Source organism: Caretta caretta, chromosome 1 (genome assembly GCF_965140235.1).
Source record: "Caretta caretta isolate rCarCar2 chromosome 1, rCarCar1.hap1, whole genome shotgun sequence".
Lineage (NCBI taxonomy): Eukaryota > Metazoa > Chordata > Testudines > Cheloniidae > Caretta > Caretta caretta.
The window spans coordinates 312,371,417-312,387,520 of NC_134206.1; the positions used below are offsets into that span (position 1 = coordinate 312,371,417).

Here is a 16,104-nt window from a genome sequence, read left to right on the forward strand (position 1 = left end):
ATTTCCATTCAGGTTTTGTACTGTTGTACTGTTTTATTTGCATCTGGGTGTGTCTTTCTTGTCAATTAGATTGTAAACTCTTCAGGGAAGGGACTGCCTCTTACCATGTATTTGTGCACTGCCTAGAACAGTGGGGCCCCAGTGCTGATTATTAGGTTCTTTAGGAGCTATCATAATACAAAATAATAAACTATATAGTTAGCCAGACTCTGGTCACCACTGTGGCCCCATTATGCCACTCCCACATAATATGGCAGTGGTGGGCAACCTGCAGCCCATCAGGGTAATCTGCTGGTGGGCCGCCAGACAGTTTGTTTACATTTGCACGGTCACCCGCAGCTCCCAGTGGGTGCAGTTTGCTGTTCCCGGCTAATGGGAGCTGCAGGAAGCGGTGCGGGCCACAGAGACATGCTGGCTGCCGCTTTCTGCAGCTCCCATTGGCTGGGAATGACAAACCGCGGCCACTGGGAACTGCAGGTGGCTGTGGAAATGTAAACAAACTGTCTGGTGGCCCGCCAGCAGATTACCCTGATGGGCCACAGGTTGCCCACCACTGGTATATGGGGTCTATAACAGGCCAGAGGAGAATTCCTCCACTACGGTAGCTCCATAAGACCAATGTATGCTTGGTGATCATCCTCACAGCCCCCAGTATAGGGGGCATGACAGTGTGTAACAGGTATGAGGGGGAATAGCTGTAGCACTTAAACCCATAAACAACTATGGGGAGGCTTCCATAAGTGAAAGAAGGTGCTTACAGACACATAGGGGGTCTGCTCCTTTTGGCCTGTGACTTCTGTGCTGCATCTTTCAGGAGACCTAACACAGAATCTAGCCCCAAATAAGAGCTGGTCTAAAACTGGAATTTCCATCTCACAGGATATTCCAAGATTTTGAAATTTTCTGTGAAATAAACTGCTCCAAAAATATTTTGTTTGAACCTTATCAAAATGTTTTGTTTTGACTTTATCATTTCAATAATATAATAAATATTATTATAATTGAAACAATAATGTAAAACGTTTATAAGTTCCTGTTGAAAATTTTTGACAAAATCAATACATTCCCATGGAGTGTTTCAATTTAGTCAGATCGGTATTTTCTGACAGAAAATTTGTGCTTTCGAAATTTTTTGCCCAGCTGTACCCAAAATATTTGTTGTAAAAATTCTGTGCATTATACATAGATTACATTGTGCGCCTATTTCACAAACTCAAATGGTAGCACGTAAGTTACCATCTTAATATACTGAAGGAATAAACTGAGAATTCTGACAGATACATTGAGCAGAGGTTGCATTTCATCCATTCTACCATCAAAGCCATAACTCCTGAACACAAAAGTTAAAAGAATAAACAATGCATATTATTTCTTTCATTTTTTTCATATATTTCAAAGGTTTGGGCTAGGTGTAATATACGCTAATTGCAGTTTGTCATCTTAACAAAAGAAAAATGTGCACAACTACCATTGTTCTGAAGTATCGTCTGGACACATTTGATACAAGTTTTGTTTTCGTCACAGTAGCTCAAGCTGCAATGATGGCACCTATCCCTATAACAAATAACAAGCATGAGTGGCACATTGTTTTCAGGTTATGATAAGATTTAGCCAGCACAAGCAATCTGAACACACATATGTAGGGCCTTACCAAATTCACGGCCATGAAAAACATGTCATGGACCATGAAATCTGGACTTTTGTGTGCTTTTACTCTATACTATACAGATTTCATGGGGAAGAGCAGTGTTTCTCAGACTGGGGGTTCTGACCCAAAAGGGAGTTGCGAGGGGTTCGCAAGGTTATTTTAGGGTGGGTGTCATGGTATAGCCAGCCTTACTTCTGCACTGCCTTCAGAGCTGGGGGGCCAGAGAGTGGCGGCTGTTGGCCGGGCACCCGGATCTGAAGGCAGCACCCTGCCAGCAGCAGCACAGAAGTAAGCGTGGCAATACCGTCCCATTCCACTCTTGCTTCTGCGCTGCTGCCTTCAGAACTGGGCGGCCAGAGAGTGGTGGCTGCTGACTGAGGGCCCAGCTCTGCTAGCAACAGCGCAGAAATAAGGGTGGCCAGGCCATCCTTACTTCTGCGCTGCTGCTGACTGTGGCGCTGCCTTCAGAGCTGGGCTCCAGCCAGCAGCTGCCATGCTCCAGCTGCCCAGCTCTGAAGGCAGCAGCGCTGCCAGCAGCAGCACAGAAGTAAGGGGGCAACACCACAAATCCCCCCTACAATAACCTTGCGACCCTCCCACAACTCCTTTTTGGGTCAGGACCCCTACAGCTACAACACCCTGACATTTCAGATTTAAATAGCTGAAATCATGAAATTTACAATTATTAAAATCCTATGACCATGAAATTGACCAAACCAGCACATGAATTTGGTAGGACCCTACACATATGTCATTTGATTACACGACAATCCAAAAAGAAAAGGAGTACTTGTGGCACCTTAGAGACTAACCAATTTATTTGAGCATGAGCTTTCGTGAGCTACAGCTCAGCTTTCGTGAGCTACAGCTCACTTGTGAGCTGTAGCTCACGAAAGCTCATGCTCAAATAAATTGGTTAGTCTCTAAGGTGCCACAAGTACTCCTTTTCTTTTTGCGAATACAGACTAACACGGCTGTTACTCTGAAATGACAATCCAAGTGCATTACTTTAGTCTCCTGGCTTTGCTAACTACTTCAGACTTTTACATTAATACTTCATGCATTAATTCATTTTGTATTCCCCAGCTTTGATCCCACTTCTGTAGGATACTAACCTGTATGAAAATTCAGATGAAAAAAAGTGAAATAACTAAAAAGTTAAAATCATAAGAGGATTTTGTTAACCAAATCTGTATATGTTTTGTTAATCAAATCTGTATATGAACGGCATGCGGCTACATCTCCTCTGCCCAGTGCCACTGAAGAATCAATCCGCATATAGATGTAGAACATCATAGATTTAGCCCTAGACACCATTCTAAAAAGAACCAAACAAACAGTGATGATACTGAACAAAACCAGTGGTCCCAAACCTCCTCCTCTTCCACTTGCACTGAATATACTTTAAAACTCTATGAGATAAAAAGGACTTGGTATGAGTGTGTACATAGAGACACCGTGTATTTTTATAGACTTGTTCCTGACTTATTCTGCTAAAACAACCTTTCTCCCGGTTACAGACAAGGGCATAGGCTGTGAAGAAGACCACACAGTGCTGGGCTAGATGTCTGAGAACAGTGGCTCTGGTTTAAGCATTCAGTATCTTTCACTTTTAATAGAAAAAAAGTGATATATCATGTATTATTTGAACAATACCATATGATTGTGTATTTAAAGCCCATGTTGCAGTGCCTACATATGAAAGGGCAGAAGGAAGGTTGTATGTTCAGCTTTCACTCTGTATTTTCTTATGTTGGGTGTCAAAGTGTGCAAAAGTAATATCACGTTTACATAGTTTTTTGCATTAATTTATGACTATGATATTGTCCCATCTCCTTAGGATTAAGAAAAGAAACTCACAACAGGAGCTAAGGAGCACTTACCCCTGGAAGAGGAGGAGATGCAGCCAGTTGCAAAATGGCCATTATAGATTTATAGCTGCTTGGTTCTGCCAAAGTTAAAGCTGTGACAGTATTATATTGCGGACTTTAGGGCCCAGTTCCACACGAAGGCCCTATGAAATCCAATTAACATGAGTGGCACATTGTAATCCTTAATTTTAAAATAAATCATATTGACTTCAAATAAACTTGTCATTCTAATTCTCCCTCAGATCATTTTTAAAAATTGAAATGAAAATAAATAGCCCAGTTGTATGGTCAGTTAGGAGCTATGTATGACACCTGGAGTGGTGCTTTCCATAAACTCTGGAATGCTGACCTGCTTGGCTTCACGTTACATTACTGCTGATTACAAAGTCTTCACAAAGCCTTGGCCTGATAACATTATAGGTCCCCCAAATAACCATGAAAATGAGTGGAACTTCCCTTAACAGCTGTGCAGTTGTTTTATTCCCCACTCCCACAAGCAACTCAGAATTAAAGTGCATTTTCACTGTTCCCTTTCCATTGTTGCTTGAAAACAAAGTCAGTGTAATTATGCTTGTTGTTTTATTTCCTGCCATTCCCCTCTGCCCTGCTAAGTACATGGGCTAATACACTCTCCTGCTCTCAGGCTACACTAAATATGGTAATGGTCAATGTGTCAATAATCCCCCTGTTTAAGTGACCTGCAAACACTAGTGATATGACATTCTTTCTGTCCAAATGTCTAGCTGACGTCTGATGCTTAAAACAGAGCATGCTTTCATCCCTTCATGCATTGTCGTAGCTTCCATGACAACTCTTAAAAGGGTGCCTCAGCTAGTCAGGGAAACAGTTGCCGACCAAACAAGATACAGCCCACTTGATTCAGCTTTCTTGAATGCCTAATTATTGCAACTTTCTATCAGCCTGACCAAACGGGACCATGTCTACCTTTGGCTACAGAAGAGAGCTTAGTAAATATGAATCCATTGATGAAGATGAACTCCTTGCTTCTCTGACTGACGAGGAGCTAAAGGAGCTGGAGAGGGAACTAGAAGATATTGAGCCCGACCGTAACCTTCCAGTGGGGCAAAGACAAAAGAATCTAACAGAGAAAACTCCTACAGGAACTTTCAGCAGGGAAGCGTTGATGGCCTATTGGGAAAAAGAGACCAGAAAACTCCTAGAAAAAGAAAGGTTGGGGGCATGTGAAAAGGTAGGATTTCAGAGCATTCACAGTGCCCTGGAAATATTCAGGCTCACTCTTCAATGACTTTCCATCATTTACCATTTTTATTTTCTTCTGATCTACTACAACATTTTAAAGAAAAGTCCTAGTGACAATCTTTTGCTAGAGTGCTGTAAATTAGCAAAGGGGATTTTTGGTTTTTGTCTTGCAGTGCCTTAAAAACTCTTTTGGGAAAAAAATCCTGTAAAAGGATTAGTGGTTAAAATAGTGGTTAAAATAAGTCATAATATAACAATGGTTAAAGTGAGTTTACAAAATTAGGCACGAATTGTGCGTACTTCTAGCCAACCACATAAGTTGTTAGGAAAATTACCTTTTGGGGAGTGGGGGGAAGCTAGTAGACTGCTTTTTCCTCTTGTGAAATAAATAAATAATCAGTATTGCTTTTTGAGGAGCAATAGATTGAAAGAATGATCAACAGGAAGAGAATTCTGAATTTTTAGCAAAGGAGAGGTTGGGCAAAAAAGTGCAGAAGAACCCACTGGCCAGATTTTCGTGTGGTGTAACTCAGTATAGATCCATTGCAGTCAATGGAATTATACTGATTTACACCAGCTGAGAATCTGGCCCAATATCTGATTATTTCAATGGCACACTGTGTGCTGTCTTATCAGAACACAGCTGGAGGAATTTATAAGCATAGAAGCCTGGAGTTGGTATTCAGTCAATCAACATATTAATAGAGTATTCATCATGCAGTCTGTCCCAGGGAGTTTTATATAAATAGTAACAATAGATGCTGGTTGCCAAGAGCAGTATAACTCAGTAATAATAATTCAGGACTTGATTCTGTGAGATACTCAACACCCTCAATTCTCATTGACTTCAGTGTGAGTTGAGGCCACCCAGCACCTTGCGGAAACTGCTTTCAGGATTAAGCACCATAAAAGGTGACTTTTTTTTAACACCTGCACTATAACTTTCAAAGCACAGCATGGAGTTTTAGCTGTGTGAACGCCAATGATTTTGCAGCTAAAGTTCCATACTGAGTTCTGCTGATTAAGGACCTGACTCTGCCACCCTTGCTCACAGGGAGTAGTATGCTGTTGGCAAGTAGTCTCATTGATTTCAGGATTAAGGGTATGTCTACACTGCAAAAAAAAAAAAAAAAAAAAAGGTGTGTTTTTAACACAGGTTAGCTAATCTGTGCTAACTAACTTGGGTTAAAGTAGCATTGAAAACACAGCAACTTGGGTTTTAATTTGGGTCAGCAGCTCAAGTTAAAGCCTATAGGGCAGCATGGATTTGAACTCAAGCTGCTAACCTGAGTTAAAAGCCAAGTCACTGTGTGTCTTCACTGCTATTTTAACCTGAATTAGCTAGTGAGAGTTAGCTGACCAGAGTTAAGGACCTATTTTTGCAAGGAGACATGCCCTATGGGTTGCAGAATTGGACACATAGGTCAGTTACTGTTAAAAATGCTAACACTCTGGATCTAGCTGTAGCTCACGAAAGCTCATGCTCAAATAAATTGGTTAGTCTCTAAGGTGCCACAAGTACTTCTTTTCTTTTTGAGACTACAAAGGGTTTACATCAGGAATGAGTTGGACCATCTTTGCATAATGAATATACTGTTATCTTACAATCAGGGAAGAATCACCGGACACAGGATTTGATTGCATATAGTGTCTGTTATACTGGTTGTAATGTCTGTGTAGACAAATACAACCACCATTATACACTAAGCACTAGCTCACATAGCCTTAGAAATAAGAACCTATTTTGATGAGATATGGACATCTGGACAGGACAGCAGAATTAGCCACTTACTTGTTTCTACTGCATCTTTAACTTACATCCAGGCAGGAATAAGAAATGGCCAGAGAAGTCCTAGTTTTGGTGTCCTGTCCATAAGGCAGGATTTCTGACTTGGCAGCAACCTCCATCCCAAAAGGCAATATTGGGTTAGCATTTGGTATGAGCCTAGGCTGTAATGTGTCAGTAAAACCCACACTCTCTGCTCTGGAGGTGAGAGAGCTACAAAATGTATCCATAAATGTCAACACTCTGCCATCTGATGTCTATAAAGTGGAATCTGAAGGTGAAATCTTCCCCACACTGAAGGCAACAACAAAACTCTCATTGATTTCAGTGAGGTGAGGACTTCGCCCAAGGTGTCTGTAGCAATTGTGCATTGGGATATAATCTGATCAAGATGACAGAGAGCAAGCAACTGAAGAATTTAAAAGAGAGGAGTAGCAATTTTAAACTTACTGCTAATGCTTACAGCTAGTTATGAAATTAAAGGATGGATATAATATGAAAGAGAATTGAATCCCCCCCACTTCAAACATGATTCTAGCAGGGTTCTTTTTACACTCATCTTTTAAAATCACTGTAGAATATTACCAATCAGTCACAATTAGTACACTTCAAAGTTCAAGTCACGAATAGGCACTCAGAGACCATGCTGAAGAGCGTGCTATAAATGTCTAGATAGATACATGTGTAGGAATCAAAGGGGATGTTCTGTGCAGCAGACATATTCTCAACTTTTAAACCTGTCTGTATATGCACTGAAATTATAGATATAGGTCCTGATGCTGTAATGAGCTCTATTGAGGCAGTGGTATTGAAGTCAAAGGATTTGGGGGTGGCGGGGGAGAGGGGGGAAAGGGGCCTGCCTGCACAGAGCTCATTTTAGGATCAGAGCAATCTTGCAAATTCTACGTTTTGAGCTCCCGATGAATCACACAGAGCATTTGTAAGATTGGGCCTGTGGTTTGTTACCTTGTCAAACTTCTGTAAGCATGATAATGATGGTAACCCTATTTTGTATGTGTCCTGCCACAGAAATCTGCTCAAGACTGTGAGATAGCATGCAAGGTGTTAATACTGCAGGGATATATATACACATCATTAACCACACCGTTTAAATTGAATTAGCAAATGTAAAGTTATGCGGGGACTTAAACACTGATGGTTGGGCGGGTTTGCCAATTTAGTAACTTTTTTGCATGCCTCCTGTCAAAGTCAAAAACAGCATCTCTGTAAGTACGTAGCATGGACCCAATCCTTATGTGATATTTTATAAGGATTTACATATTCAATTTAATAAAGCAGTGCAAGCAGCGCCTCTGTTTTTCACCCAGAATTTTACTAAAAATTCAATATTATGGATTTATAGGATTTATTAGATTATTTATATGGATTTATGAGAGTAGAGCTCTTGCGATAGAGGGTTTATGGTCAATTGTATGCCAAGGACCATCACAAGGCCTATGCAGCACTTTACTGCCTCTTAAGCTGTCAAAATGGAGTTGAAATGAGATCATAGTGGTGCATTGGCATGGAGCTGGCCCTGTGTACTCTGCAACTAGCCCAAATTCTGGGGCTACCACTGAACTTTGGGACAGTTTGTATGGAGATCAGAATTTGGCATGTCAGACCCATCGCAATTTTGAACTTGTTAAAGTATTAAAGTGATGCTAGTGTAACATTATAGAGCATATTTTCACAAACAGCGTTTGAGTGTGCACACCCAAAATTGTGCATCCAGAATCTTGGGTGGACAGCTATTGTAATTCACCTTCTTTTTTTGCTCACATTTTCATGTGAAAATGGTATTTGTGTGTTAAATTAGGCAGCCGTTTAGCTGATTTGGATGCATATACAGCATTTGTGCATGGAAGTCTGAGTTTTGGGACATGCAAAAATGTGGGGACCTAAACTCCGTGTCATTAAACAGTGGCATGTAATTTTGCACATAAAAAATGTAGCCGTTCGGTTGTGGCCACTCTGAAAAACATAGTACTTTAAGTCTGTCTGAGTGAAGCCCACATGAGCATGGAAATTCAGACAGGGAAAATCCATTTGACATTCCATTGTGAATATATCAACTTATGGGTAATTTTATGTATATCTGTGTTGCAGTGTCATGGGTCAGATCTTCCACTGGTGTAGATCAACATAACTCCTTTGACTTCAGTAGACTAAGCCAATTGATGCCAAGGATTTGGCCTTGAGAGAAAGGGGAGGAAATTAAAAAAAAAGAATATTAGATCAGATGAGATTTTTTCAGTTCTCTTAAATTTCCATGCTTCTGCCAGTTTATTTTAAACCTTTAACATTAATTTCATATAGTTTAAGTATAATTGCTGTTGGGGAAAATCAAAGTAAAGCTTAATATTTTTGCTATCATGTTTAATCCTGACACTTACATTCCTGTTCAGGATTCAAAGCAAGAAGACGGCAATTCAGAAGACACTGAGGAAGAATATTTCACAGGAACTAACAGTGAAATTTCCGAGGAGGCATATACTGAAGAGGAGGAGGAAGAAGACGAAAAAGAGGAAGCAGAAGAAAAAAAGGAACCAGAAGAAAAAGAAGAAGAAGAAAGTGATGAAGATGATTCAGAAAAAAAGGAAAATGCTGCAGTTTGTGAGAGGACTGTGACTTGTGAAAGCGGCAGGAGTTCTGACCACTTGAAACGCAAGAAATGCAACATCCAGAAGGAAAATGAAAATGTCATCAATGGTGATGGTGGCAAAGACACAGAAGACACAAGCTTTAAAACGGGTGCCATCCACCCTTGTGGAAACCCAACGGTTATTGAGGATGCTTTGGAAAAAGTTAGGAACAATGACCCTGACACCACTGAAGTCAACTTAAATAACATTGAAAACATCACCATACAGATGCTTACACATTTCGCTCAAGCCCTCAAGAACAACACAGTGGTTAAGATGTTCAGTCTGGCCAATACTCGTGCTGATGATAGTGCGGCAATTGCTATTGCGGGGATGTTAAAAGTGAATAAGTATATAACGAGTCTGAACATTGATTCAAATTTTATCACAGGCAAAGGGATACTGGCCATCATGAGAGCTTTGCAGCATAACAAGGTTTTAACAGAACTACGATTCCACAACCAACGGCATATCATGGGCAGTCAGGTTGAAATGGACATAGCTAAACTATTGAAAGACAATACCACAGTGGTGAAGCTAGGGTACCACTTTGAGCTTGCTGGACCAAGAATGAGCATGACAAGTATCCTCACAAGAAACATGGATAAGCAAAGGCAAAAACGTATGCAGGAGCAAAAACAGCAAGAGTCTGGTTGTGATGGAGCAATCAATCCAAAGACCAAAGCCTTGCAGAAAGGAACTCCTGGGTCCTCACCTTACGCATCACCTAAGAGCTCACCTTGGTCCTCTCCAAAACTCCCTAAGAAAGCTCAGCCTGTCAAAATCCAGCCTCCAGCTCCACCTTCACCTCCTCCACCCCCACCCCCACCCCCGCCCCCTCCTCCCCTCATTGTTCCAGAGAAAAAGACACCAACGAGGAATATAGCTGAAGTCATCAAACAACAGGAGAGCTCCAAGAATGCCTTACAAAATGGACACAAAAAGAAAAAAGGCAAAAAAAGCAAAAAGCATGAGAATAGCATATTGAAAGAAATTAAAAATTCCTTAAGATCAGTCTCAGACAAGAAATCAGAGGAAGGATCGCGACCCTCTACCCGACCCTCCACCCCACAAATGTCTCTTCATGATAGCCTTATGGAAGCAATTCGGGGAAGCAGCATAAAACAGTTAAAGCAGGTAAGTAAAGGACCACATTTAAATAACTGTTTATGGCTCAAATACGACACAATCCAAAACATGCATAATGAATTTTAAAGCATAGATATTTAATATAAGATTATACTTTGAGAAATATCACCATAAGTACATATTTGGGAGCAGTTTTACATTTGAACCTGCTTTCATGACTACACTTTCCATTTTAATTTGACCTCAGTTTTGACAGAACCCAGGGTGCTGACAGAACCCATGTTCAGACTTCTTGGGGCTTGGGATTCTCAGTAGAGGGTCGCTGTAGAGTGGGTATAGCAAGCAATGAACCAGAGGTGAAATTTTGCCACCTTCAGGCAAAACTAGTCTTTTTCAGCAAAGCCTTCTCTTCAGAATTGAGTTGTGAAATGGTCTTGATTTCTTGCTCAAGGAAATAAGACACCTCGATCTGACACCTCTTAAAATAGCATTAATCTACGGAGGAAGAGATGGGAATGGCTGCCTGGGCAGTGGGATTGGCTAGCTGTCCTGAGTATGTACCTAGGGTTTCAGATGGGATTGTACTGGTGTTGGCTAGCCACTCCTGCCACTCATGCAGCCATAGCTACATGGCTAGTTCAATTAAAGTTAGCACGGGTATGTCTTCATGAGAGAGAAATTACACCTCCAGCTCCAATGTAAATGTACCCTAGTCTTCTTCACAAAGTGAATGAATGTACTTCTAAATATGTATAATGGTATCCATGTACTATGGCGACAGGCACCTTAGAAATGCATGTAAATCACTGTCATATTAAAAAAGCACAATATACATAACTGGATAGACCATGATGCTGCTTCTTTTCCAGCCAGTATTGTTAATGTAATGAGAAAAACCCCCACTATCTTGTAGGTGGAAGTTCCAGAAGCTCTTCGATGAAAGCATGGAATATAGAAGAACCAAAGCTCTACAGTGGTCAAGGGAAGGTTACTGAATTGTTCAGTTATGGTAAATAGACTATATTGTGAGCTGCTTCCAAAGGGCACTCTTAGAATTAAAATATTTTATTTTCTTTTTAAAGAGATAGACCTATTAAACATTAACCAATGCTTTAAGAATGCATAAGCCTTTTAATCTGTAAATATGGAAATAAACATCTTTTTTATTTAATAAGATTTCTATTGGAGAAATAGCAGTTTATTTAGATATTCTTTTCAATATCTGATTGATTGCACGTCACTGGACATGTTCTTTACATTGAGATGTAATTGTTTAGTGATCTGTGTCTTTTTTCTTTTTTCATGAATTTACAATAAATGTGGTTTGAAGTTTTTAAGCAACCAAAACGATTTTAGTCCCGAGTTTCTGTGAGTACAAATCGGTCAGATGTTCATGTACAGATGTGTCATTGCTTAAACATCCAGTTACTGGGGTGAAGATGTTGGTATAAATGCATAGAGGTCTGATTTTGCAGAATTGCTTAGCACACACAGCATCCATCGACTTCAGTAGGATTTGCAGGTGCCCAGCACCTTTGAAAATCCAGGTATAGCTAGATTGATTAAATAATGCATTGAAACTCTTCGTCAAGAGCACAGCAGCCATTAAAAAAGGCAAACAAGATTCTTACTTAAAATATCAATGGGAATCTAATATATAATAAAAGAAGTGATCTTACATTGTAAAGCAAATGTTAGACAGACTCCATGTAGAATACTGTACACAATGCTGATCACCATGCCACATGTCAAAGAAAGCATATTATTGCCTCAGAAAAGGTGCAGTGTAGGGCAGCAAAGATAACAGGTAATAGGAACCTAAATTATGCCAAAAGGTTAAGGAAATTGGGCTTATTCCCATTATGAAAATGGCTTTGAAGTGACCTAGCCATTTACATAACAATGAAAAGGAGTGACAAAACAAATAGATTGGTGAAGTGGAAGAGGGTGTTGAATTAAGAGGCGATGGGAACCCCAGGGAGAACAGAGAATTAATACAAAGAGAAAAAGATGTTTGAAAAATACACTGGAAACAACTATCTCATACAAATGCAAGCTAACACACCTGGGGTGAGGGGAGAGGAGGAATAATCCCAAACAGAGATTCAGTGGGATGACAAAACCAGGAAAGCAAGGCCCAGCAATCAAGCTGAAAAAGACCACCAGGTTATATGGGCTCAACTACAAGCTAGGTATGAATTTTCAGTATGATATGTTGAGAACCAACAAGAATTTGGGATCAATGCAACAGAGGTGTCATATCACAGACAACATAGTGGAAAGCCCCTCTCAATGCAGCACTGGTGAGTCTCCCTCTAGAATATTAATTACAGTTCTGAGCACTTCAGCTATCAGAAACACTATGATAATTTGGCGGGAACTCAGAGAAAGTTAGCCAGACATGAAGTTCAAAGGGATGTGAGTTTATGAGGAAAATAAAGAACTAAATACGTTTATTTTGTTTCAACATTAAATAATGTCTGTTCTACCTCTTTATATGTATTGGAAGGATAAAAAATAATTGTTTCTGTTGTCCCAAGCAAATATAATCAGCTGAAACTGAAAAAATAAATGTAAGCTAAAGATCTGGAAATATTCTTAAGCTATAAGATTCTTGAGATATGGCAGGAGGTGAAAGACACAGGTTGCTTGAGTTAAATAAATCAGAATGGACGAAGCCTACAATACTATGTTGTGGGCAATACTCGTACAATGGCAGGGGGATAGACGACGTAAACTAATGAATCTTTTCTATTTCTAATTGCTTTTAAAATATACAATATAACCCATCAGAAGCAATTGATAGATGACTTAGGCTCCTTCCATGACTTACCCTTTTGCCTCAGTATCACAATAAATATAGTCTGTCTGATTATCCACTCTTTGGAAACCTCTAAAATTCTTTAGGCTTTTGAGGCCCAAGGCATAATCCACAGTCTCCCTCAAGCCCATGGAAGTTCGAAATCAGGATACTTAAAGGGTGGAAGCAATATGGCAACCTTACACTGGAACAGAGACTGCAACCAGGAGGACGTACGTGAGCCCAAGATCTTTTGCACCAGGAACCCATTCTGAAGTAAGTATGAGCTACAGTGAAATGGGAGGCAAACATGGAGGGGGAAAGCCAGTGTTTGGAAAGCAGTCTGAAGTACAAATGCAGGATTTAGGGAAAGGGCAGTGTAGGAAATTTGGAGGTAAAGAAAGATATGGAGGTTGTAAGGGAAAAAGCAAGGAAGCAGCATATACGCCAATAGGGAGAGGAAGAGGAGAAAATAAAAAGGGAGAAAAAATGTACAGAAAACGAAAACAAACTGAAAAAAGAAATGAGGGAAAGTTGCAGGTAAAAAAAGTGTTTGTGTGAAGGGAATAGAAAGCCTGAAAAAGGGAAGAGAAAGCAAGAAAACACATACTCAGCTTTCAGGTCAGTAAACATTGCTTAATTTATCCATGATTTTAGACACTTCATTTATTCTAACTGCCATAATGGGAGGAGGCAAACGGACACGGACCCTTATATAAGTTAAGTACAAGTTGCTGACAAGTTGTTCAATATTCCTGCACAGTGCTGGGGCCCACTGTGCTGATGGAGGTGAGTATTATAGATAAAATGTAAAAACAAGGAGCCCCTGATCACTTACAGTCATTCAAGATCCCATGGCACTCTTCATAATGAAGTATTACCCTATGTCCTGGTCCAATTCTAATCTGGGGCATTACATTCTGCCTACCTAAATTTCCCAGTTTCAGTTGGAGAAATTGCAAATCCTGCCCTCTGTTCACAGCTGTGCTAGAGGGGAAGGTTTCTGGGCACACTTAGTTAATATTTTGCCACCCAGCTGCAGGGAAGGTTCAGATGATTTCCCTGCCTTGATGAAGTTTGCTCTTTCTGTTGCTGTTGCTATCTTCTCCCTTCCAGAGGTGGCTTACAAATGGGGCTGGAGAGCAGTTTGTCTGCATTTAACTAGATCCGCTTGCACCAAATGATAGGCACACAAAAATGTACTGGGAGATGTTGTTTAGGTTAGAATGAGACATGAGAGTTTATGTAAGGGTTTGAAAGCCTCACACAAGTGAAATATTGACAGGGTTATGTTACTAGCTCATTTAAAATCTCATGGGGAATAAGCAGCACCAGAAGCATGTATTTTTCCTTGGGCCCATTTCCTGCTTGCAGGCCTAGTTCACATTCTGTATTATTCCCTTGAGTCTCCAAGGCAGGCAAATAGTTTCATCTGAAAGCTGGGCCTCCTGTTCGACCTCTAAAGAATGTGATCCTCGGGTCAACTGCACTTTATCCAGTAATCTGCTCTCCTTGAAGCTGATTGTAGTACCTTCACAATGGAGTCCAGGAATGGAAGTATGTTCCTTATCCGATTTCCTGAGATTCGTTGCAGGATGGTGATGGCGATGCGGCTATGAGACTACCTGTCTGATCAAACTCAAAGCAAAGAAAGCACCTGCATAGTAAAAGGGGTCTGATCTTGCAAACCTTTCCCTGTTTATATCAACTGGATAGTCCAAGTGAGTAAGAGCTGAAGGGAAAAGCTGACAAGGTAACCAAGATTGCTCTGCCTGGGCTGTAACAGACTGAGAAGGATCTAGGTGCAGAATTGCTGACTCCTACTCCACTCCACCAGGAATGCCCTAAATTATTTTTTCCTGTCGTTAGCCATAGAAATGACTGAGGCACTGAAGAGCAGAGATATTGCAGTTGGATGAATAAGAGGAAAGTAAGGAGCTTCTGCCACCCTTACTCACACTGAGCAGTACCTTTCTCTAGTGTGATCCCACTGAACTGGGAGAGTAGAGTACTACACAACGTGAGCAAAGTTGGCAGACTCTGGCCCTTTAGCCTTTACATAGTTACCTGGTAGTCCAGGAAAGGTGGCTGAGGTTTATAGATAGGAAGGCAGCGTATAGGTTACATGAGATTTTACGTGTCATCTTTTTTTAAATCTCATGATTTCTATTCTAACCCCATGTGTATATCCTCATGTAAAGGTTCTGGTTAATATCATGGTCCTCGTACTGCACTCTGCACACGCATGTGGAGGGTAGCATGCAGATCCTGGTTGGGGTGGGCAGGAGTTGGGCCTCCCTGAGTGATGTTCTTAAGACGATTTGCCAAAAAACATATGGAAAACTCTGGAATTAGAGCATGTCTGAGGCTGCAGATGAAATGGCTTGCAGGCCCAAGGAGACCAAGATCATCCAATCATCCTTACAGTGTGAAATTCTTAGCTCAAAGTTCTTCAATATCCAAATTATTTGTATTTCCAATAGCATTTTCAAAGGCACCATCAGTGGAAGCTTTACCAGATATTTTTCCTTCAGCACAGCTAGATCCTGTCGGGTGCTGAGCCCACTGGCCTGAACCAGCAAAGCACTTAAGCATGTGCTTAACTTTAAGCACATGAGCAGTCGTATTAACTACCCACATGCTTACAGTTAAGCTCTTGCTTAAATGCGTTGCTGCCAGAATGTTCAACACCCTGCAGAATCAAGCCCCTAATGTCCACATGTCATTGGAGTTCTAGGACAGTAATTAAAATATAAACAAGCCATTGTGCTCTGCCAAAGGACACAATGGGTTTGGAATCTTTTGGAAATACAGATCAGGGAATTTCTTGATTCTGTGTGTTCTTGGGCAAATTACTTGTGTGCCTCAGTTTTCCCTTGAGGATATTAATATTGACTTGTCTAACAGGGTTAGTGTGAATTCAAATATGTTTCTATGAGCTCCTCAGATGGAAGGTGCTATAAATATTATTATGATTAAGCTAATCAAGTATTCTGATTGGCTGAATATCTAGGTGCAATTATCAGTGGTACGTGCACAGTTCT

General features: G+C 40.6%; 1 protein-coding gene across 1 annotated transcript; it reads left to right on the forward strand.

The window, feature by feature from the left end:
- The first annotated feature begins 4,334 nt into the window (after positions 1–4,334).
- Positions 4,335–11,607, forward strand: LMOD2 (leiomodin 2). Its single transcript, XM_048836905.2, has 3 exons — positions 4,335–4,729; positions 8,935–10,308; positions 11,174–11,607. Exons 1-3 carry the CDS (start codon positions 4,457–4,459, stop codon positions 11,198–11,200), a joined length of 1,674 nt encoding a protein of 557 aa, XP_048692862.2. The 5' UTR covers positions 4,335–4,456; the 3' UTR covers positions 11,201–11,607.
- Positions 11,608–16,104: the final 4,497 nt, after the last annotated feature.

Excerpts from the sequence above, each read along its gene's own strand:
- LMOD2 (XM_048836905.2), top strand. The coding sequence starts at position 4,457 with ATGTCTACCTTTGGCTACAGAAGAGAGCTTAGTAAATATGAATCCATT. Across the intron at positions 4,730-8,934 it reads GGTTGGGGGCATGTGAAAAG|GATTCAAAGCAAGAAGACGG; the intron begins GTAGGATTTCAG and ends ATTCCTGTTCAG. Across the intron at positions 10,309-11,173 it reads GCATAAAACAGTTAAAGCAG|GTGGAAGTTCCAGAAGCTCT; the intron begins GTAAGTAAAGGA and ends ACTATCTTGTAG.